The sequence below is a fragment of the Maniola jurtina genome, chromosome 16, assembly GCF_905333055.1.
Source record: "Maniola jurtina chromosome 16, ilManJurt1.1, whole genome shotgun sequence".
NCBI lineage: Eukaryota > Metazoa > Arthropoda > Insecta > Lepidoptera > Nymphalidae > Maniola > Maniola jurtina.
The window spans coordinates 3,814,929-3,840,780 of NC_060044.1; the positions used below are offsets into that span (position 1 = coordinate 3,814,929).

Consider the following 25,852-nt stretch of genomic DNA (forward strand, 5'->3'; position numbering starts at 1 on the left):
AGAACCGAAACTACTGAAGATACAAAAAAGACGTCTAAGGCGAAAATATAGAGCTCATTTTCCTGATTACGGATATGGTCTTAAGTTAATTTGCCCAAAAACTCGACTTATTGCACTCTTTGTTAGGACGGCAGATCTGTTATGCGTTTTATTATAATGTTTCTCTTAAAGCATTATATAACAAACCAGCTAGAACAAGTTAGCACTTATCTAAGTATGATCTGACCCATGCAATCAGTTAAAGACAAAACATTGATAAATTCAAGGCGTCACTATAATCATACAAACTTGTTTATAACGGATCACATTTCTACTATGCTGAGTTGTACGTAATTTTATAATTTTTCCTGTACTTACCCCTACTTCCTAGATGTGCTTATCATGAATCGTGTGCAATTAACACGTGTTTAATATTTGACGTAGGTAGAGTAAAAAAAAATTAGTCTTGGTAATAATAAAAGATTGGGAAAATAATACTTAGCTGCTGATATTTACTAGATACCGAATATTAACCTTTTCATTTCTCTTTTTTTACAGCCAAAGTACCTCGAGAGGCTGAAGAACATACGTGCTACGTTAATAGAATCTAATTTCTTCCGAACACACGAGCTTATTGGCAGTTCCTTACTTTTCGTCCACGATAAGAGAAAAGCATCCATTTGGATGATAGATTTTGCCAAAACAGTTCCTGTACCTGATGGTATAAATATCGATCACAATTCCGCTTGGAAGGTCAGCAACCACGAAGACGGCTATCTCATCGGCATCAACAATTTAATATCTATATTTGAATCCCTTATAAAAGACAATAATGGAAACATCGAGTGCTTTTCTAATTTAACAGTAGATAAAAATGTTAGAATGGACACTTTAGCGACCTGAAATTTTTAAACCGTTCCAATACAGAGAAAGTCTGTAGTGTGAATTTAATCTTTGAATTATATTTTGTACAAAGACGAAGTACCATACACTGGTACTGAAGCTATTGATGATTGTAAATAGTGTTATAAGACCGTGATTGTATTATTGATAAGTTGTTTATAATACTCATCTTAGCGTTAGAGAGGAACGTCATTGGATTTATATTTTGTAAATTTCATTGATGACGTTATTTTGTTTATATTCTAGAACCTGACGATAAATATTGAATAGATCCCTTTTGAAATACCGAATAATATAGTCCAAGAGATAAATATTTGGCACGGCCAATATGTATTGATATGGAATGATAAGGAATAGTGGTATATTTCTACGTACTGATGTACATATTGATTGATCAACTTAGTCTATATTTATTGGTATTTTAATAATAAACGTACCTATTATGGATCCGTACCTATGGAGCATATACATTGTAGGATATTTTTAATAACAGGCAGAATATTAAAATATATTATGATGGATCCGCTCATATTTTATTCAAAATTAATGCTATTTTATTTGATTCCTAACTAATTAAATAGATCAATATTTCTTCAATTCTGGAAAAATATTGATTTATTTAATTAATACCTAAACTGCTAAACAAATTCTGTAATTAATATACCTACGTATGATAAATGCTTCGATCTGTATAATTATAGTATCATCACTTCACTATATATTACTATATTATTGATGTGTTTATTTGGTTATGCACTTCTACTAAATTCTGGCGTATCGAATCGATGTTTGTGAAAAGCACTAATAAGTAAATCAATTTAAGTAATAAATAGTAATTTAAATGAATATTGGAATAAATATTTCAATTAATTTACTAACAATTATTGTCAATCCGAATTTCTCACATTTCTTAGTCAGATGTGGGTTTTAGGATTTTTGAAGAAAAGACAAATAGACACAATCATGATATAAATATTTATTGTTATTGTAACTACACTATATTAGTGTAACGACTAGATAAAATTTAATTCCTAAGTAAGAATACGTAATATAAAATTTATTTGGAGACACTAATTAAAACATATCACATTTTTTTGGTGTTTCGATTTTTCCACCTTGAAATTAAGGCTAATTTAAATTAGGGCAAATCATTTTTGAGGATTAAGCTCCAAAAACATTTGAAATTGGAAAATCTAAAAAAATGCTTGCCCGATACAAAATTATAAATACCTAGGTAATACTTATCTGATTTGCTGAGCTGCAATTAAGTAATAAAACAACTTTTGAGAACCTTACTAAACTTATCAGGAAAATGTTTCAGAAGAAGAAATTCTAAATTAACTTAAATTTAAAGAACAACATTAAAATGGAATGGCGACGATTTGCTTATCAGTAAGGATTAAGGAATAAAAATATTAACAACTGGACGGCTTAATTCAAATACATAGTATTATAAAAATAAATATTTAAATACTTAACTCTACTAATTGCACTGATATGACTGGCACTGTTACGTATTATCTTTTTCTTTATTATTATCTATCACAATATCAGTTAAGCTGTTGCGTCTTGAACCTTCTTCGATGGCAGACGCGCTTTCTTTACGCATTCGTGTGAAAAGTCTAGTCACCGGTGCTGTGCCTGACCGGCTCGATTCCGCCATTACTGGTGCTGGTGAATACCTTCTAGTTCTTGGGGTTTGTACTTCACTGGCGCTCTCTGAATAAGGAGGTGGAGGTTGCATCAACATGGACATTCGATTTTCTCTTTGGGCAGCTGCTGTTATTTGCAGTTCAGCTCCTGCAACAACTGTAGCCAAGGTTGGAGTAAATTGGGGAGCCGCAGCTCGCACCGATACTTTTCTTCTTCTTGGTCCACTCATTTCTGCTATATCACCTCTTGTAGGAATGTTTGGCAAATTGAAATCAGGTCTGATAGACCCTCGCCTTCTTGATGACGATGGGTCCGATGAATCTGATGCATCTGAATTACTTTGCCCATTAACTGTATCTATAACAGCTAAAGCTCGTAGTAAATCTGCTACACTTGTGTTTTCTAATACTTCAACTTGCTCGGATTCCGGTAGATTCGAAATGTTTACGTCGGGATCAAATAAGCTAGGACGTCCATGACGTGTTCTATTCCTATAATTGTCTAATTCACTAGAGAAGAGATTTCCTCTGCCAACTTCGGTAGCTTGCCTAAAGCTACTTGCATCACCAGCAAATAAACTGTTGCGACCCATTTTTGTTTGATTTTGATACTGCTTGATACTGGCCTCAAGATCACTGGTGCCACTTTCTGGTGTACTGATTTTTCTGCTTTTGCCAAAAGACGGAAACAGACTGCTGCGACCGTGACGTGTTTTTTCCTTATAATTAACCAACTCGTCTGAGCTTTCCGGCAACGTCTCATCGTCGCTCTTTTTAGATCTACCAAATGTGGGTAATAGACTAAGCCGTCCTCTTCGAGTACGATTTTGGTATTTTTGTACCTCGTCCTCATCAACAGCATCCTCATCATTACTTGTATGATCACTAAAGTCAAATGTAGGAAAAATACTATGTCTGCCCCGTCTTGTACTTTCTTTGTAACGTTTTGCATCATCATCAGGATCACTAAAATCAAATGTTGGAAATATACTATGTCTACCAGATCTAGTTCTTTCCTTGTATGCTTTAGCTGCAGACGCATCCTCGTCTTCACTAAAATCAAACGTGGGAAATATGCTGTGCCTTTTAGGTTTTTGTTGGTAAGCCCTAGCAGTAGCTCTATCTTCGTCCTCCGAGAAATCGAATGTAGGAAAAATGCTATGCCTGCCACGTTTTGTATTTTCTTTATATGCATCTATATGGCTTTTTTGTGCATCCCCAATACCAAATGTCGGGAAAATACTACCTCGCCGTTCTTTATCTTTATTACTTTCAGATGGTCCCTGAGGACTACTTAGTCTGCCTCTCATTGTGTTTTTGATGTACTCCGCCGGACTTTCGCTTGAGCTCGGTTTTCTAAATAGTCTAGAAAATAGGCTTTTTGATTGAGAACTTGGATCATTTGTATCTACATTTGCTGGTAGTGACAGCTTTCCACTTCGAATGTTAGCCTCTTTTCTATACTTTTCAGCTGTATCACCATTTGTCCATGTAAAATCGTGATCTAATTTAGCGACAGATTCTTTCCTATAATTTGGCACAGCCACACTCAATGCTCTGGTTCGCATACTAACTGGAGTACTAGGTATATATTCTTGACCAATGCTGAAAAGAGGTGGCTTTTCACTTGCTAAAATGTGATCGTCATCAAAAATATTGATACCTCTGTCGCGATTGTGTGCTTCAAATCCACCTAATACATTTACGACTCTAGCCAATAATTCAACTGGTTTTATGATAGCTGATGCTGTAAATGTCTTTTCTTTATCTATTCCAAGAAGATCAGTATCCGACTGAATTCGAAGCATATCCTTAGCAGAGAGTTGAATATTTTCAGAATTTGCTCGTTTTCTCTTAACAACAGGATCTCTTGGTTCTATGTCAAAGGTGAAATTCGGGCAACTTGAGCTTCTATATAAAAAAGGCGTAGCTTTTACGTAGACAGGCTGAAAATGAAATAATACTCTATGGTTTTATTCAATCTATCTAATAATAAGTACTAATGTGATTTGCTATGTTCATTTCCGAATAAATACTTACTTTAACTTTCAATAAATTAGCTTCATTTACAATTTTTCTTATAATAGCGATGTCTCGAGTAAATCCTTGCAGTATTTTGCTTTGTGTAGATTTCAACTGACAGGCAAATTTTTGCTCCAACCTGTGCACTCTCTCAGATCTCATACCACTGGTGATGAAGCCAAGCAACATTACAATATACCCGAGACCAAAGGTGATCCATACGATGAGGAATATTTGATATGCCATGAAATAGCCGTACTTAAAACCATTATTTACAGTTCCTGAAATATAAATAGATAAATCATAATTATTTCAGGTTAACTATAAAAGAAAAAAAATTGGTTGTCTGTAAAGTCGGTTTACTGACGATAGTTGAACATGACAACAAAAGCCGATTGTGCTTCTTTGTCGCTCGTTCCGCGCTCTCGCTTGCACTTCAAGCCTTACATGGAACGCCTCAGAGCGAGGTAACGCCGCATGAGTCATGTTTTTTCGTGCGTGCAGCCGGCTCTATCGAATTATAAGACGTTGTCACGTCAAAAAATCACTTATAAATATATTATAAGTACTAATGATAAATACACACCTGCTACTAAATCACCAAACCCTATAGTAGTTAAAGTAACAAAGGCATAGTATATTCCGGCTACATAATCCCAGCCCTCGAAGACTATAAAAATGCAGGCAGGCAAGAATATGAAGAACAAGAACCCAGGGACTAAGTAGAGAAATATTTGACCAAGCATGCCCAGGTTACTGAAGAAATAGTCCAGCTTATCTGCACGCTTTTCATCTTTCCTTTTGTATTTGCGATACACAGAAATAAGCTGAAAAATAAAAACAAACATTAAAACTTTACTAATTAACTTAAAAAATACTAGCCTAGGTTCAATATTCTTTTAAGGAAGACAAAATGGACCAAATAATGCTCTCTTTAAAGGGATTTTTCATTTCAATTAAATGTTTATCTACACAGTGCTATTATATTACGTTAGGGTACCAAGTCATTTTTTACCTGACGACCGAAGTATTCACCGAGATTTGCAAGGAGTATACCATTGATGGGGATTCCAAATAATCCATAAAATATCATCAAGATTCTGGAGAGATGAGTTGTGGGCGCTAGATTTCCGTAACCTGAAAAGCCAAACGATTATTATATTAATTCCATAGATTATTACAAAATATTCCTATATTTAAAAGGTCCGATGGATTCATAAACATCAATGGTTATTTGTAGATGGAGAATTAAAAAAACGATTTAAAGGAAAAAGAAATTTTGTCGATGAAGAAATATAACGAACAAGTGTAAATTTAAAATTTATAACACCCCCGACAAGTTAAGGTTACAGTAACTAGAAAAGAGCTGATAACTTTCAAACGGCTGAACCGATTTTCTTGGATTATAGCTAAGAACATCTCGATCAAGCCACCTTTCAAACAAAAAACTAAATTAAAATCGATTCATTAGTTTAGGAGCTACGATGCCACAGACAGATACACAGATACACACGTCATACTTATAACACCCCTCTTTTTGGGTCGGGGGTTGAAAATTAGTACAATAAAGCAGGACCTGTAGGTATAAATATAATAAAAGGCTATAGGACTAATCTACACTAGACATGAAATAAGTAGCAATTTTTTTGGATTACACATGTCAGAGTAAAAAGGATATAAAATTACTCACCAATAGTACTAACAACCGTATAAGAGAAGAAGAAAGAGTGATAGAAGTCCCACTTGAAGGGTGGCTCAGCATCTTCGGTGGTGTAGTTGAACATGGACTTGCCACAGTATTCGGAGAGCTTGCGCAGTATGCTGTCTTGCTTTTCAGGATCGTTTGGGATGTAGTTTTCGTAAAGCAGATCTGAAAATGAGAAACAGATTTATAAGTTTTTATCTTTTTTTTTTATTCACTATAGGCAAGCGCTTGACCACAATCACACCTGATGTAAAGTGATGATATGGTCTAAGATGTGATGCGTTTACCTAGAAGGTGCCTATTCTTTATATCTTTATCGAATAGCTAAGAGGTGCAGTGGTATTTCCTACGAATCCAATATCATCACCAGCAACATGATCAATCCGTCGCCGTCCGGTACTGATCACGGGTCTTCTGTCAGAATGAGAAGGATTTTGATCATAGTCTTAAGCCATGCTGGCCTGGCGCGGTTTGCAGACTTCACACACCTTTGAGATCATTATGAAGAACCACGCGACATGGGTTTATGGGGTTTATGGGCGCCAACCCAGAAGATGCAGAAGATTCGATTCCTGCCGGTTTCGCAATTTTTGAAAGAACTCTCAGATATGCAGGTTTCCTCATGATGTTTTTCCAAATGATATTCAATTAATCTTAAAACGCACATAGCTCCGAAAAGTTAGAGATATTACGTGCACGATGTTCTTCTTCACCGTTAAAGCAAGTGAAGATGCGTATCCGGGATCGAACCCCCGACCCTCCGGAATAGAAGGTCCACGTCTTAAACACTAGGCTATGATCGCTATATCAGTACAGTATGTAGGCTGATAAATAAGTGATCATAAAAGAGGACAATTAAACACTTAATATTATTACCGATGCTTTTTATGATATTCATTGTTCAATGTAATAAAATAGAACAATATGTTTGCGGTTACTACAATTTTGATAGTTTGACGTCAACTATTATAATTCATATTACGAGTATAGTATAAACTTGTTTAACCAATTTACTAATTAACCCCCGACCCAAAAAGAGGGGTGTTATAAGTTTGATGTGTGTATCTGTGTATCTGTCTGTGGCATCGTAGCTCCTAAACTAATGAACCGATTTTATTTAGTTTTTTTTTTTGTTTGAAAGGTGGCTTGATCGAGAGTGTTCTTAGCTATAATCCAAAAAAATCGGTTCAGCCGTTTGAAAATTAATCAGCTCTTTTCTAGTTACTGTAACCTTCACTTGTCGGGGGTGTTATAAATTGTTAATTTGCACTTGTAAAATTAATCAATGAATTGTTTTTTGGAAATCACCGGTAAATCAGCTAGCAAACAGAGGTAAGAGGCATCATAGTTAATCACACTACTAATTATTAGGTATAAAGGCGAAAGTATGTGTGTATGTTTGTTACTCTTTCACGCACAAACTACTGGACGGATTTGGCTGAATCCTGGATTAACGCATAGGCAACTTTTTATCCCGGAAAATCTATGAGTTCCCATGGGATTTTTGAAAAACCTATATCCACGCAAGCGAAGTCGCGGGCATCAGCTAGTGTATTATAATTCGTATCGGAAATGATCGACGCTTGTTTAACCAATTTACTAATTTGCTAATATTATTTTAATTTCTAGTGTAAGAACTATTGTTGTGGTGGAGTTTAGTTCGTCTATAAATTGTTGCTAATTCTGTTGTAGTATCTAAATCACAGGGTCTAAAACTAGTGCTATCATTTTCCGAAAAAGAGCATTATAAAAGAAATAGCAATACATTTAGACACATTAGTTTCGAGTTAGCCGCAATACCACATCTTTGACTGATGAAGTAGCTAATCTGTCAGTGCGAATAATGTGGTCATTATGTGGTCAATGTTACCATACAATGTAACAACTTTAACAAGACTATAGATCTAGTTAAACAAAGTATTAAAATAATTGCCAGATCACGACAAAACGGTAATGTACACTGTTAATTAGGTGTTTAAAGTTTTTTTAACAACCACAATTTTATGGTCGGCTCAACACAAATGAGACAAATTGTTGTTTAAGGGAAAAAATAAAAATTAGAACAAAAAGTCGCGAAGTACCGCTATCTTGAGGTGAAATTCTTAGGGGCAACATACACCGGCAGAGTCAAAGCCCGGCGTCTTTCTTACCAACTCAAACTAAGCTTTACCTATTTACTTTGGCATATAACACCGGAAACACGGCAAGCCCTAGTGCTGCGCGCGCTTTTCATGTTTTATTTCACAAGTCTTAAAGATTTTAAGAATAGCAATTTCAACGCTAAAAGTATATTGTAAAAATATACATAAAGCTGAATCGTAATCATTCGATCTGGACCTTAAATACTGTTTTGCGCACATTTCTCAGTTCAGCAATATTCAGTTGCTGAAAAGGAGCGATCGCTTCGGTAATAACAGCCAATGGACGTCGAACCTAATAGAAATAGATGATAATAAAGTGTAATTGTGTGCTCTCTTAAAATGTACATACTCGTATGAGATAATCTTGGATGTCATAACTTTAGCTTTAAAAGGATCTCGTATCCTGTAATCATTTGCAGAAGTCAAGGGCACAGGCAGAGGTCTATAAATAATCGAGCACAAGTAAACTTTAATGAATCCTCAATGAATGAAATATTGTGGGTCCCGTACCAAATGTAATGCGAGTGGGTACCAAATGTAATGTGAGTGGGTACCAAATGTAATGCGAGTGGGTACAGTGTGGTGCACAAGTTTTGTAGCCAGGGTAGGCACTGTTTTAACGTAATTTAGATAAAAATTTATGGCAAAAATTTTAACTAGGGTACTGTATACAAGCAATGTTTGGATTTTCTGCGATCTCTTTTCTATCTCTTTGACCTGCACGCCCCTGGGTGGATGGGACTTTGCCAGTGATAATTGTTAAAAAAAAGTTGCTTAACAGTAGGTTTATTAACTTTGGAATATATTAAAGCCTTAAAACTGACATTTCAAGATGTCTGTAAGTATATGAAAACTGTTTCAAACTCTAGAAAATCTAAACGTAAACTAGGGAAACTATAGGTCAGTATGTATGACTCCGGAAACGTTTACTAGGTTTTTGATACTAAAAATGGTACCTATTTAAATTGTACAACACGAAAGGAGGGAGCGGTGCCGCTATTGTCATCGGATCATCATTACTGGTGTATAGAGCTGATGTAAAGCCGATACACGGCAATGTGCTTGAATTGATCGTTAACAATGCGAAGGACAGGACCACTGTCAAGATCAAGGGAATGGTTGATCACAGTAGCGTTTACATACCTATATAATGTACATAGATACATAGAACGTCGGGTTTGCTCGAGTATTACTATGAATCTACTATTAATATAATATGTACTATCATGTCAAGAGTGAATGGGCATCTTCTAGGCAAGCGCGCTCCATCTTAGGCTGCATCATCACTTGCCAGCAGGTCTAATCGCAGCCAAGCGCTAGTCTACAAATACAAGAAACTGAGATGGATGGAATTTTATAAAACGTGTGTTCTGAGTCCTGAAGCAGAAGAATTACTTTGTTTACTTTTTATTCCGATTCCAAATCCCTTGACTGCAATCCTATCTGATGGTAGTTATGATGCAGTTTAACATGGAAACGGGTTGAAACTAGAAGGGCTTTGGCTGTTAATTAAACTCATAACCTTCTATGCGACATCGTACCGATACGTTATACTGCTTGGCGATACAGCTTTAATTACCGGTCGCCTATTAGGTGCTAACTGTACAGCTACGGCCGAGGCCTCCAGACCAGACCAGAGAGTCCAAGGCCGTTTAGAAATTACCCCCAAACTGTTTCAAATCCTCCTATGGTACAGAAGCTTCCGGAAAAAATCTATGATACGATCTAATAATAATTAATTCTTCTTCTTCTTCTTTCTTAGCCCTTGTTAATCCATTGTTGGACATAGGCCTCCTCACGTTTACCAAGTTGGCGGGAAAAACTTGGAGGAGGCTCGCACAACACCGAGAGGAATGGCGTGCACGTGAGGAGGCCTATGTCCAACAATAATTAATTAATCGGTGCTGAATCCAAAGATATTGTGTGCCATACAAGATAATGATTGGGTATTAGAAATTGATTGATAAAATATACCTAGGTAGATATTATATGGGGTTGAAAAAAATTAATCGCTGGGAGCTGAAGGAAATCATATTTGCTTCAAAAAATAGATCAGTTGATAGAATTGTAAACGTTCTTTGCTTCATAGCCTATGAAAAGTAAGAGAGCACAATGCACATTGGAAACTTAACTGTATATTTTTGTCGTAGTTTATACGACGAAGTGCTTGTTCAATTAGTAAGATCGTGATGCGTTTCGTATTAGCACAAATTACTGGAGGTTAGCGTATTCTGCCAAATTCTTCTTATGTGGAATACTTATTCGAACAAAATGCATAGTTATAAAGATATATTTGCAGAATCGGTTTAATGTCTGGCATTGAATTAGGGTGAGAACTTACTGCCTTGCCATTTTTCGTCAGCAGCTGAAGATGCATACTGACCAGGACCATTTGTTTGTAATGTAGGTAACAGCTCAGATTTGACTTACAATCACACTAATATTATAAAAGTAAAAGTTTGTGTGTATGTTTGTTACTCTTTCACGTAAAAACTACTGGACGGATTTGGCTTAAATTTGGAAAGGTAATAGATTATACCCTGGATAACACACAGGCTACTTTTTATCCTGGAAAATCAACGAGAGTTTTAGAAAACCTATATCCACGCGAACGAAGTCGCGGGCATCAGCTAGTAACTAATATCCTCCGTAATGTACCTAATACAAGGGATGACTCCTTAATTTAATTTTTTATTTAAATTAACTGTATTAAATCCTAGATTATACATTAACAGTACCTACCTATACGGGGTAATTTTAAATTAGTTTTTTCATGATATAAAATAAATGCATTTATTAAATTTAATACAAATGCAGTTGCCACTAAGAATAATATAATAATAATATTTGTTTACTTATTTATTTTATTTAAAGTTGAGGTAATAAATGGACTTTTAAATAATTAATTAATTAAAGATAGATGTCCCTACTTCCAGCCATAATAATTACTTACTTAATTAAAATATATTATCATCTAGGTTTTATTCACAACAGGTAACACACTTGTACCTACCTGTTGCAAACTTGTAGAAGTATGTAATGTGTAATGGTTAATCCATATTAATAAACTCCCATCTTGGGTGACTTTAGATCACTTTAGATGGATTAAGTCGAAAGAAGACATCCGTAGGATTGAGACAAGAGGAGGTAGTACTCATAACAAGTCAAGAAAGTCTTTCTTTCAGTTTTTTTCAAAATTTTCTTCATCTAATTCATATAATGTTAACTAAGGATTCTTGTATTCATCATTTTATAATTCTAGTACCGTAAAACCTATACCACGTATTAATGCGCCTTAAAAAACCTTGAACAAGAAGCTGGAAGAAATGTTGCTGTTTAGAGATAAGCATTTCTAATGTAACTTAATTTATTATTACTTTGTAACTACAAATTTGGTACATGAAAAATAAAAATCAAATAAATAAATAAAGTGTGTTTGGAGAAAAAGAAGATTTTCAGCCAAGGTATGAATTCAGCGCGTGAAACGTGGCATACATTTTTCAAATAATATGATATGTTTATTATTTTTAACCCCCGACCCAAAAAGAGGGGTGTTATAAGTTTGACGTGTGTATCTGTGTATCTGTGTGTCTGTGTATCTGTGTATCTGTGTATCTGTGTATCTGTGTATCTGTCTGTGGCATCGTAGCGCCTAAACGAATGAACCGATTTTAATTTACTTTTTTTTGTTTGAAAGGTGGCTTGACCGAGAGTGTTCTTAGCTATAATCCAAAAAAATTGGATCAGCCGTTTAAGAGTTATCAGCTCTTTTCTAGTTTTCTTGTAGAAAAGAAGGTTAGATAACCGTTAGGTTCATAATATTATGTCAATTGACAAATGTCAAGCTGTCAAGATGGACGTTGCCTAAAATGATGGAAAATGATGTTTTGGTAAACTCAGATACTTTAGATCGTAGGCGCGGAATAGTCCAAGAAAATCAGTTCAGCCGTTTGAAAGTTATCAGGTCTTTTCGGTCTTTTCTAGTTACTGAACCTTCACTTGTCGGGGGTGTTATAAATTTTTAATTCACACTTGTTACACTGATATATTCACGTACGACGACAGGTACTAATCAGAGCCCTAATTTCCCGATCACGAAGCGCCAGAGGCCGAAGGTGTTTGCATGCGTCGTATATCTTTCCACTTTGCGATGATAAATAGGATTTTCAGTTATTACAGTTTGCTATTATCTCTTATTAAATCCTTCCTTATTGTTTACTATAGACACGTTATAGTCGTGGATTTAAGTTTTTAAATCCCGTGGGATCTCTTTGATTTTTAGAGTTCCGTACCTCAAAAGGAAAACAGAAACCCTTATCACTTCGTTGTATGTCTGTCTGTCTATCTGTCTGCCGTGTTTGTCATGAAACCCGTTCCCGTTCCCTACTTCCTTCCCGTTGACATAAGTCCTAGAATCATGAAATTTGGCAGGTAGGTAGGTCTTAGCACACATAGGTAAGGGAGAAAATTCGAAAACCGTGAATCCCGTGGGAAATCTTTGATTTTCTGGGATAAAAAGTAGCATATGTCCGTCCCTGGGAAGTAAGCTAACCCTGTACCACATTTCGTCAGAATCGGTTAAACTGTTGGGCCGTGAAAAGGTAGCAGACAGACAGACAGACACACTTTCGCATTTATAATATTAGTATGGATAGTAAAATCTATTACAAAATAAACTTCCTTCTTTCTAGCGAGCTAAGTAGTCACAGCTGATGTCTCGCAAGCAGACAAATTAAATAAAAAATAATGTCTGTAAAGCTAATTACATGTAGATTGATAATCAAGTATTCTTCCTATAGCTATCGCCTATCTCTATAGATTGTAATTTATGAATCATTGGAGACGATTTTAAAGTTTAAACAATGAGTTGTCCCGTGTGTCGCATAGACATGGTTTCATTAGAGGATTGTGGTCACTGTATTGAATAGATGTCTAGAGCTGCTTGAGACTGGCTGGCTGTCTTAATATACCTACCTACTATTTTTTCATCTTTATCCATTACCGGCCCACTACTGAGTACCAGTCTTCTCTCAGAATGAGAACGGCCATAGTCTACCACCAAGTGTGGGTTGAAGTCACCTTTGAGAATATTATACAGCACTCTTACGGTGGTTTCTTCACCGTTAAAGCAAGTGATGGTGATATTTAATTGCTTAAAACAAACATAACTCCTAAAAGTTAGTAGTGCGTGCTCGAGATCGAAGTCCGGATGACAGCACCCCCGGTAAGAGCATTTCGATCGCAAGAAAATATAATGCTAAAGTCGTTGGCAAGGATCAGTGCTGATCCGACTTTTTCTAACGTCTGTCATCATCAGTCTCTTGGTATGTTTGCATAGGCTTGCAATCTTGAATAAATTCAATGATGAAATCTAGGATGAGAAAGACTTCTTCTTCTTCCAGCCCTTTTCCCATGCTACGTGGGGTCGGCACAACATGTCTTCCTCTTCCACTCTCTTCTGTCATCTATCAACTTATCATCTACCCCTTTTATACGCATATCCTCTTTCACGCAATCCATCCACCTTTTCTTTGGTCGTCCTCTTCTCTTTTCTCCATCCACATGCATATTTAACATTCTTCTAGTGATATGACTCTCTTCCCTCCGCATTACATGCCCATACCATGCCAGTCTATTACTCCTCATTTTTTCTACCACTGGTGCTACTTTTAAACTTCCCCTTATATATTCATTCCTTATCATATCCATTCTTGTCACACCACACATCCATCTCAACATTCGCATTTCGGTCGCATGTACTCGTCTTTCATCCTTCCCTTTTACCGCCCAACATTCTGAACCATACAATGTGACAGGTCTAACGACAGTTTTGTAAATTTTCCCCTTAAGTTTAAGGGGCATTTTCGGGTCGCATATAACACCTGAGACCTGTCGCCATTTCATCCATCCCGCATTCATTCTATTGTTCACGTCTCGATCAATGCTACCGTCACTTTGGAAGAGCGAACCGAGGTACCGGAAATTTTAGCAGACAGGTAGAGTTACGCCATCCAAAGAGATATCAGAGAAATTGGAGGGGCCACCGAAGTCACAGAACAGATGTTCTGTCTTCGTTCGGCTGATCCTCAGGCCAACACTCTCCAATTTCTCTTGCCATCTACGCAGTCTGCTCTGGACGTCGGCCGCATCTTCTCCGACAAGCACAATGTCGTCGGCAAACAGCATGCAGCAGGATGAGAAAGACAAGAAAGAAAGAATAATGTCTTAAATAGAAAATTCCCAAAGGGGTAATGTTGCCAGCATCGTAGGTGCAATGCCTCGCTGCGGTGGTCTTGATGAGGTTTTAGATTTGATTTAATTTCTTTTAGTTTAAATTTAATATTTTTGTAGTTTTAATATAGATTTAAATTCATTTTAAAGATTTGTCAGTTATTATTATGCCTAATTCTGGAATTAAAATATTTCTTTCACACATTGTGCCACACATCACACGTTATAGGGTACCTAAGAGTTGGTAATCACGGCGCTTCCTGCACTTGAAAGAATACCGAATATGCTTATTCAATCTTACCATAAAGTTAACTTTAACCGCCTGTCATGCAACGGGTCCTAAGTGAGGTGTTGTAGATAATCGTTATAGTTAAAAATATAAACTTAGCGGATAATAAACAAATATTCACCATCCATGAAAACTTGTACCGGAAACTTGACGCCATTAACATTCTGCAACCGTGTGACATGAGGAAAACTAAGCCTAAGGACGTGTCGGCAAAGATGTCCTCCCGACTCCAGTGTTCGGTGAATCTCTGATTTGTAGTCGGAAACCAACGGAACTTTTCCTCGTTACTAAACGATAATAATTAGTTTATGTAAATAGATGAGAAAACGCGGAAAGGAAACCTATTGTTTAGTTTACAATTATTATTGTGCAAACTTTCGTTAGTAATAGATATTGTAAACATTGGTATTACAAGTTCAGCTAATTTAAATACTATTTTTATGATTTTTTTTAACATGAAGCAATAAGAAGATCGTCGAAGTGAAGAAATATCTAATTGAACCCGGTATTTTAATAGATTTCTATTGATTACAAAAAAAAATTAGTTTGTACTCTTTATAAACAAATTTGACCGTGTAATATGTATGTAGATCACGTAACGCATTGTGAAAAATATTTTCCATTAATCGTCACTTCCGGAAACTTATTTTTTATTATATTTTTATTTCCCCATTTTTGTTTATACTTACTTATTACATATTTTAAAATAATAACCCAAAAAAGTGCAACTAATAGGTAATCTAATGTTATAATTATTAACATCACCTAACTTGTAGGTCTGTAAGCAAACTCACTCATTAATCTTGGCTGTCGAACACGTATTTTACCGTGACAAGTATAACGTGGTCATGGAACAGTTAGTAAGCCAACCTATTTCTTACTAGCGGATCCACCCTGCTTCGATCGGGTGTTTGATATAAGTTCCTATATCACACTTAATATTATAAAGGCGAAAGTTTGTATGTGTGTGTGTGTGTGTGTGTGTGTGTATGTTTGTTAATCCTTCACGCAAAAACCACTGGACGGATTTGGCTGAAATTCAGAATGGAGATAGATAATATCCTGGATTAGCACATAGGCTACTTTTTATCCCGGAAAATCAAAGAGTTCCCACGGGATTTCAAAAACCTAAATTCACGCGGGCGAAGTCGCGGGCATCGGCTAGTAATATATGAACATAATAATAGTACAATGGTGAAAGGATTATTAAAATCGGTTCAGTTGTTCAGATTTTGTCGATTACAAACATACAAATTTTTCCCTTAATAATATTATAGACTTGCTGGTATCCGTAACTTATTCTACGTGGAAATTGTTTTTAGTACCGAAGAACTAAGATATGTTTACAATTCTGTATCTTCAGAAAAATAAAGGAACCCTTATAGGATGGCACGATGGTACGGAACCTTTCATTTCAAGTGTGAGTCCGATTCGTAATTGACCGGTTTTTTGGAATAAAAAAGTAGACTCAAGGAAACACGGTGCCCCTGATGTCAGATTTAGTAAAATTCAACATTAGATCGAATATTAGATGAAAGGTAACAGACAAACAAGCACAATATTGTATTCATTTATAATATTGGATTATGTACGTATGTAAGAATCCTGCTTAGTATTAAACTGGGTTACATATATTCGTAATCTCTACTGAACCAATAAATAAGGCTAGTTAGTAAGCAGTTAAAGAGATTTAATAGGCAACATGGTTTTAAATTGAACGTTAGCGAAAATGGTTTAAATTAAACAAATGTAAATAATTGCTACAGGTGTCGAGTAATAAACAAGAGCAAAGTTTTTTAGCATAAAGATAGAGTAATTTCCGCGGGAAAATATTTTTTATGTTAAAAATTCGAAAAATATTTGTCGTTTACGCCTTGTGACGTCATTAATCGCTTTCCGTAGAGCGTGACTTTAATAAAATTAATTATGTTAAAATTAAAAAATCATGAAAAAAAGAATAAGTGATAAGTCAGGTCAAAATAGGTTCAGCCGTTCCGAAGATTAGCTCGTTCAAACACACATACAGACAAAATTTTCAAAAACGAGTGATTCAGTTATGGTACTGATCAATTATCAAAAAACCAGTAAGTATGAACTTAATATGAGGTAGTTATTTCGTAATTACAGACAGACATTTCAATTTTATTTATTTAAATAATTATAAGTAGGTATAGATAGTATATAGATGAACATAATATTGCAAATGTGTTTAATATTCAACAGTTTATTAGATAGTTGGTTTAAATCTAATATACCTACAATTAGCATTGACATAGTAGGTAGGTACTTTTAGCGTGTGCGATCAGGAATTTGTTCACATTGAAACAATAGAAATCCTATGATATTATAAGGCAATCAGGTCTATTTCATTAGTCGTTAAACTGTTTGTAAAATAATAAGCTATTAAATTTATCATCTATCTTTTACTGATGTAGCACGCGTATGGAATTCATTTTTTTAAGTAGGATCTAGTAGTAAGTAGTAGTGTTTCTAATGTCACAAAATTTATAATTATTTATTATCTACCTATACTTAGGTTAAGAGTAATGTTTATAGATACACGCCCGCCCGTTTAAATTTTCAATGCTTAGAAATTAAGAGCTTTTGAAAAATCTCAGTGCGATTTCATTTTTCCGCCTGTCAGATTCCTATCTCCTTAGACTGAGCCTCCATTTTATTCACTAGTGACCGCCCGCGGCTTTGCTCCCGGAAAATTACATAGATTCCGGCCTTATTTCTTGTCTACATTAAAAGGAAACCCCTATGTGTGAAAAATTCCAGCTTTCTAAATTCTAGGTCAAAGGATTTGGAACTTTGCCTTTTTTAGAACTTATGGGATGAGTCGATAAAATTTTCCGAGAGTTTCCCTAGCGTGGATTATTTATTTATCACTAAGTAGGTGCATAGGTAAGTAGGTACTTATTCCCAATTTTCGCCTGCCTGTAGGTACACACCTATATTCCTCTTTCAGCACGATTCTGTTTGGGGTTGGGTGGCGATCCATTTTGGGTTAGTTCCAAGTCAACCTCTAATTTAAGTTTTATACGTTTGTAACGATGATAAAGGAATGATTTATCTATATCAATTGGTTAGTGGGATGAACGCCCGTAAGAGGTAAGACAGTGACGTAAGTGAGAGCAGAGGATCCGTGAAGTGTTTGTCTCCTTCAATTATGAGAACATTGATTAGAGTAATTGAGCCATTGATAATAATGTGTAGGTAGGTAAGTACTTGATAACTAGCTACTGTTTGCTTCAACAATCTTTAACAGGGCTCTCTCCGTCACTTACTCCATACAATCGTAGTTCCAATTTCATTTCAATATTAAGCAACCAAAGTCCATGAAATTTTGCAGACATATTCTAGAAACTAATATGCCTGTGGTGTTTTAGATTTTTCTAAAAATATGTAGTTTTAAAATTATAGGGGCTCAAAGATTTGTATGTAAATTTTTAAGACCGCGTAACTTTGAAACCGAATATTTTAACAGAAATCTGGAAAACCACAGACATAGATATTAGTTTCTAGAATATGTCTGCAAAATTTCATGGACTTTAGTTGCTTAATATTCAAATTAATACGTTTATATGGAGCGAGTGATGGAGAGACCCCTCTTAATGTAAGGGACTCTTGAAATACTTTTGATCAAACAGTTTGAGTAAATATTGCTTGGTTGCGCCCCGTTGATCCATTTCAGCAGTACCTACCTAATGTTCGAGTATGTAGTAGATCATAATATAAGATAGGTAATAATAGGTAGTTCCCGGGACAGAAAACGTATTATTGTTACAAGTCCGAAAAAATGTCTCATTTTATATCAATCCTTACATTTACCAGCTAATGTTGATAAAACCTAAGATTTACTTACCTACTAGTAAAACAAAAAATTTGCATAATATATTCGAGCTTTTACAGTATGCCCATCCGTACTAAATACAACATCTTTATTAATGTTTTCTATTATTTTCCCAGTGCGGGGTAGAAATAGAAGCAGAACTACGATATAAGACCTTCTTTGGGAAGTTTGGGTCCAACGAGTATTTATAGGTCAATGGGGTCCAACATGTAAAGACTTGTCACTAAAGCCTAAGCTCATCTAAATGTAATATGATTGTGCCATCTTTGTTTACAGATATAGACGTCCACTGCTGGACAGAGGTCTCTAGAAGGAACTTCCACAACCTCCGGTCTAGTGAGTCCCTGCGATTCAAACGAGTCGGTAGATTACCGATCACCTTTCCCAGACCTTATAAAATGTAGCAAACTGATAGAATCGGATTTTAGCTTTCAATGGACACAAGCTCTGTACGTTAGTCGATATAGACACATAAGCTTTGCTAATCACAATTACTCCAAGAGATTTGCACAAGCCTTTGTTATGGTGAATTTTAATAATTTTAATATTTAAACAAATGTGCTCTCATAAGCGTAACACCTAATCGGTTGGAAGATGGATGTAATTATCCTTAGAAATGCTTTTGTTGTGTGAACCTCATAACATTTGTATAATTATTTCAGTAGTAATTTAAATCTTCTGTTGAAATGCAAACGTCTGAAAATTAAGCTGGGTACCTGTGTGTCTACCTCACGTGATAGATGTCTTGTGTGCAAAATAGTGCATCAATTCTTACGTATTTAAATAATTCATAAATAATAAAGGATAATAGTTAATATTAGTCCATGATTACAAGTACCTAAGTAAAATGAAATGGGCTATAGTTCTACCTAGGCCTATTAACCCTATCCCCGGAAGAATTATATATTGTAACTTATATATATTTAATGTATGAATTATTGTATATTGTATAATTTCAGGCATTTTGCAAATATATTTAAAAGATATAATTGAAAACACATAAGTACCTGCCTACTAATTTGTCAAAATGTATCTAGGTATATAACAATCAAAATAAACAAGCCATTGTGAATCGCCTACAACAATAAAAATTGGAGATGTATCGCTATACAAGTGTCAAAAATGTCCAGTAAAGTGCACTCATAAAAATGTTGATACTAAATTTTAATACCGACGATAAAATAAGGTAACATTTATTAAAATCCCGCTGTTTCAAGGAAACAAAATGACGATAAATCATGAAGAAATAATACAAATCGACAGCTGTGTCACGATTTTAGCATACGTTAAATTATTAAAGTGTTATTAAATTACACAGACGCTCAATAAATGTACAATATTCCGAATATACTACCGAAATCGGGAAAAGAAAAATTCCCAATTTTTAAAAAGCGATAATCAAAGGAACGCCAGGTTTCTGTGCATATTAAGGCGTCTATATTTGGTGCAACCTACTATGAACCTACTTTTATCGATAACAGCTTCTTTTTACCCGACTTTGCCGAAGCCCAAAGGGGGATTATATGTGTTTGAAAGGTATGTTTGAATGTCGGTTCGTAACTGTTCAACGGCTCAACCGATTTTGACAAATAATACCTCATTAAATTCGTCTTGATGGCGCGAGTGTCACTGGGAAGGTAGGTACATTAAAATCTTCTAGGTTCTTAAAAAAATTAAATGGTGTTTTAGTATTGTGTGGTCTGAAAAAGATGTAATTTTTTGAAAACTTTTGAAAGGCAAGCAGGGTTTTTTTAAAAACTTTTGAATTGCTGATTGTTGATATTAATTTTCGTCCCCCATGCAGAGCTTTTGCAGGCTTTTATTATAATAGGTCCGTAACAAAATAAGCTGAGGTTGATCAGGGCCTTCGACCAAGTCATTATAGTCGTTTAGTAGCACTCTACCACATATTTTATTTTAATCTCATAACATTTAAGTTTATTGTTTATATTTTTAACAGATACGTGAGGTAATAAAAATCATCAACTGTGATTGTGTGAGCGAGATAAACTTTAATTATGTGTTAATTCTATTTGTTTTACTGATAACTTTTATAGAAACAAAAATACTACTAGGTACCTACAGAACCTATTCTTTCTAAAACAGATGGCTTTTAAAGCTATTTCTGTTACCTTTAGCAGCCCCCCGACGCGAGGAGCGCTTGGACAAAAACTTTACTAATTAGATTAAACCAACTATTATATTATTATTCTGTGATTAAACTTAAACGGTCAATACATACTTACTTACTTATTTTTTTTTTTACTTTTTAGAGGTTTTTGTGTCGGGGATTTTTTAAATTTTTAATTTAACTTTTTTTTAAATTGCCTGAGGTATTCTATGTACCTACCTATAGAATGCCTAGGTATTCTATGCAATATCAGATTTTACAGGTTGACGGTGACATAATAAATACCTAAGTACGTCAAATGTATAAAGAAAATGTAAAAACGGAAGATTCGTGTGACGTTATATCAATCCGTTTGTGTTGTCAATTAGATTTTTTATCGAGCACCGTGGAAAAATATAACAATCGAGATACATTAATTGAAAGTGAAGGCTTTGTTACACATTGTCGATAGCAAATTATTAAAACAGTATAAATTCCTTATTTGAATAGAAATCTGAATTTCAATCCTCTAACTTTAGAAATTACGAGTAGGTAGGCGCATTTTTTTGGTCTATCATTTTATAGACCGAGGGACGTACTGATCTATATTTATGCACGCATATAATTCAATTGCAATTTTCAAACCACGTTAACCCAATTCGTTAACTGGATGGGTGACCAACTTTGGCATTAACCTGTATACTTGAGAGTTCGCCATAATGTTCTCAAAGGTATGTGGTTTTTGTACGATTTGTGTGGTGCTGCGTGGTGGTGGTTCGTATGGTAGCTCGGTCGGTTGCTTATGGTAGCTAGCTGGCTTTACCTACATTTTTTTTTCTTTCCATATAGCAAATTAAGCTTTTGGTTCCTTGTATGTATGTGAAGTTTGCCAGTCCCACTTGGCCAACGTGGTGGTGGATGCCCTGAACTTTTCTCATTCTAAGTGGAGACCCGTGCTCAGTAGTGGACCGTTGATCCTGGTAGCCTCGATGTGAGAATTGAGAGATAGATCAGATATCTTAGAAAAACCGGTCTAGTGTGAGTCGGATTCGCACACGAAGAGTTCCGTACCATCGTACAAGGTATACCTTACACTTTTATGCAGAACAGAGTGCACCTCAGAATAAATAAAGGCGCTTCCAAAATTAATGGATTGCACCATCTATACCTATGCGATTCAGTAAATTATTTTTTTCGAGAACAAATATTTTTTTGGTGATGCAACCACAAATTCGCGATTTCCGGATTTTTCCATTACTTGTGCTATAAGACCAATCTACCTGCAAAACATGATACTAAGTCAACGTTAAGTTCCCTATAGGTTTCTTAACACACACTAATTGATAGAGACACATAACAATATGATCCTACGAGGGTTCCTTTTGAGGTAAAAAGTACACAAACCTCGTCTTTGCTGGTTCGGTCACAACTAAATGAGTCACAACTTTTAATGCAAGTCGCTGGTTGAACGATAATGATGGATTGCCATCGCACACGCACATGACAACTGCCAAGTGCCAACGGTCTTTGAAGGGAGGATGTAATAGACTGTGCAAAGTGGCAACGACTTTAATCAAAATCGGTTCATTCGTTTAGGAGCTGTGATGCCACAGACAGATACACAAACACACAGACACAGATATACACGTCAAACTTATAACACCCCTCTTTTTGGGTCGAGGGTTAAAAAGTGAGCCCTGACATAAGCGGGAAGCGCTAGGAAGATAAAGAAGGAGCTGTAGTTTTAAGAAACTAATCTTACTACAGTAATAAAAATTGATTGTGACCAAAAGAAAAGCACAGTAGTTACACAATTTTTGTTATTCAAACTGAAACAGAGCGTCGTAAAGCGTAGATCGGTCGAAAACCTATTAATATTGTAATTATGTGAAAGTGTGTCTGTCTGTTTGTCTGTGACTATCACTTTTTACAGCTCCTCCAGTTAATCGAGTTTTATGAAATTGGGTATTCTGTACCCTAGCTAGCTAGCTATACGAATATCTCTACCAAACGTCAAGATTAATCATCCCGAAGACGGACACAGGCTATTTTTTATTTCGGAAAATCAGAGTTTTCACGGAGTTTTTGAAAACCTAAATCTACACGGACAAAGTCACGCATAATATCACGCACATCATGTAGTTCATAGTAGAAGAGTAACTTAGTAGAGTTTTAAGTTGTAATTGTAAAGTCTGGACTAATAATAACTATACCTAACAATCAGATTTGGCTGATTAGCAATAAATTAATTACGTAACTATAGACGAAGATTTTTAACCGACTTTAAAAAAGGAGGAGGTTCTCAATTCATCGGACCTTTTTATTTTTACTTTACTATCAATTATACCTAAGTATAGATTACCCAGTAATTGAAAAATTCCTCATTACAACAGAAATTGCTGTGATGTTTCGAAATGAATACAACCTCAACAGAATCAATACACAATTTCTCAATAAATAAATACTGTAGAACTATAAATGAATATGTAATTGCTTGTTTAGTAAATTATTGCAACATTCTCCATTGTTTATACCTATTTCTGTAGTTACAACACTAATCGACAATCCCTTAAGTGGATCGATAAACGGAGTGGAGTGTCAACTATATTGAAAACTGCATTTATTCACTTATCCGAGCCTGAGTGCAAGGTTGCACATCAACTACTAATGTATTTGATATCTATTAACTTTTACATACGCACTTTATTTAAATTTCTAATGTTTTTAAAAATAGCATAGTTATATCCAATTTTATTATTATCTTTTAAGAGTTGGTGAATCATCTCTTTCTTATTGTTTTTCAGTGCAGGTTTCACCAAAAGGAGATTGGCGAATTCCATAGAGTTTCAGACCCAAACTAACCGTGAGCCTCAAGCCCACGTTCACGAATCAAACTTCTCATGCTTGCTCAGTAAACCAGTCAAAAAAAACTTCATCTAAGTCTATCAAATAAAGTTGGGAGAAAAAAGATATTCACTTGTATTGCCATTTACCGGTTATTTATAATGTGTGCTTGTGAATAATAATTATATTTTTGATCCCCATCTTCTAAAAGTATGAATGAGGCTTACACAGAAAAATACTCTGAAAAATATTATTAAAATTTAATAATTTCTGAATATTCAGATTCAGAAATCATTCAAGTTTTTAAAAATACTGGGTCAAAATTTGCCAACCTCCTTTTGAACATTTTCTGAGGAAGGTCTTTATAGTATGTTTACATTTTAGTCTTACTCTTAACAGGGCTCTCTCCGTCACTCGTTTCATACAATCGTAGTTCCAATTCCATTTGAATATTAAGCAACCAAAGTCCATGAAATTTTGCAGACATATTCTAGAAACTAATATCTGTGTCTGTGGTGTTTTAGATTTTTCTAAAAATATGTAGTTTTAAAATTACAGGGGCTCAAAGATTTGTATGAAATTTTTTAAGACCGCGTAACTTTGAAACCGAATATTTTAACAGAAATCTAGAAAACCACAGACATAGATATTAGTTTCTAGAATATGTCTGCAAAATTTCATGGACTTTGGTTGCTTAATATTCAAATGAAATTGGAACTACGATTGTATGAAACGAGTGACGGAGAGAGCCCTCTTAAAGTCTATTTATGTGATAATCAGGCGTGAGGATCAGCTAGTTAGATATCATAACATTATGCACGATTACTTGTTTTAATTCAATTTCGCAATGCAAACGCTTTATTCCATATAAACATATCTAGTATCGTAAGTGAAAAAGGATATGATACAATTTCTTAAGCAGTTTTAAGGCCATATGTCCTGCATAATGGGTGTTAGCGTTATTGGTAAACTACTCACTTTGGATTTCAAGTCTTTCCAGTTTTTCTTCAGCCCTTTGCGCCAATTCCAGAGGACTTTCTATGTGATAAAATATGCTCGCACCAACCAGCAAGTATACTATGTGCAACGCCAACATGCACGCTAATTGCTTTTTGGACATCATCTTGAATAGTTTTTTTCAAACTTCCGTCCGTGAGAAAACTTTGGAAATTCACATTCAAAAATGCAAATTAAAGTTTGAGGATCACAATATTTTGAATGTCCAAATCGTCTTTTTGAATTGCAAAACTTTCGGCATTTTAAAAACTAGAAAGTCCGTGAAAAAAGTCTAACAGCTGCGCTCATTTTAGTATCAAAAAATCTCCGTAGCACTGGATCCTGTAGCGATCATTAACACAACCACTGAGTGATATCGAACATTTTGAAAAAAGTAGAATTCGATTGGTGAAAATTTATAGTAAAAAAAAATCGATGACACTTTCCGATTGGACGACGTTCGACCGAAGCGCTAGATCGAATGATTTTCCGGCGCGCGCGCCTCCGGTCCGCACGCCGGCCGCGAATACGTCCTTTTTTTATACGATCAGCTCTAAATGTTTGACTGGCAACTTGCATTAGCTCGTCGTAAAGGATAATATGTAAGGTTATTGCCAGCATTATACTAATATATCCACATACACATGTATATGTGCATACTTCAATGATAATATACTAAACGCGTTAAAGCGAAAGATTTCCGTTTACGACAGAAGATTATAAGGATTCTGCAGCTGATAATGGTCGTCTAGGCGCGAGAGCGTTACATCATTTCGGTGATAGCGAATTTCAGCAAGTTTAACAGTTTGACGTAAGAGTGCGGTTATTTTTTTAAGCTTAAGAGGGTCTCTCCATCGCTCGCTCCATACAAACGTAGTTCCAATTTCATTTGAATATTAAGCAACCAAAGTCCATTAAATTTTGCAGACATATTCTAGAAACTAATATCTATGCCTGTGGTTTTCCAGATTTCTGTTAAAATATTCGGTTTCAAAGTTACGCGGTTTTAAAAATTCACATACCAATCTTTGAGTCCCTGTAATTTTAAAACTACATATTTTTAGAAAAATCTAAAACACCCCAGGCACAGATATTAGTTTCTAGAATATGTCTGCAAAATTTCA

At 35.2% G+C, this 25,852-nt stretch overlaps 2 protein-coding genes across 3 annotated transcripts in view; one reads left to right on the forward strand and one right to left on the reverse strand.

Annotated features, from left to right (window-relative positions):
* LOC123873158 (inositol-trisphosphate 3-kinase B) overlaps window positions 1-1,975 on the forward strand; it is a 60,822-nt gene extending 58,847 nt beyond the window's left edge. For both annotated transcript variants that reach the window (XM_045917878.1, XM_045917877.1), the window contains exon 6: window positions 538-1,975. In XM_045917878.1, the coding sequence (XP_045773834.1) occupies window positions 538-882 (345 nt within the window). In that variant the 3' untranslated portion in view covers window positions 883-1,975. The remainder of the gene's footprint in view (window positions 1-537) is intronic.
* Window positions 1,837-25,559, reverse strand: LOC123873153. Its single transcript, XM_045917868.1, has 6 exons — window positions 24,711-25,559; window positions 6,247-6,426; window positions 5,572-5,693; window positions 5,143-5,383; window positions 4,575-4,837; window positions 1,837-4,480 (listed from the first exon to the last, which is right to left on the reverse strand). Exons 1-6 carry the CDS (start codon window positions 24,853-24,855, stop codon window positions 2,393-2,395), a joined length of 3,039 nt encoding a protein of 1,012 aa, XP_045773824.1. The 5' UTR covers window positions 24,856-25,559; the 3' UTR covers window positions 1,837-2,392.
* Window positions 25,560-25,852: the final 293 nt, after the last annotated feature.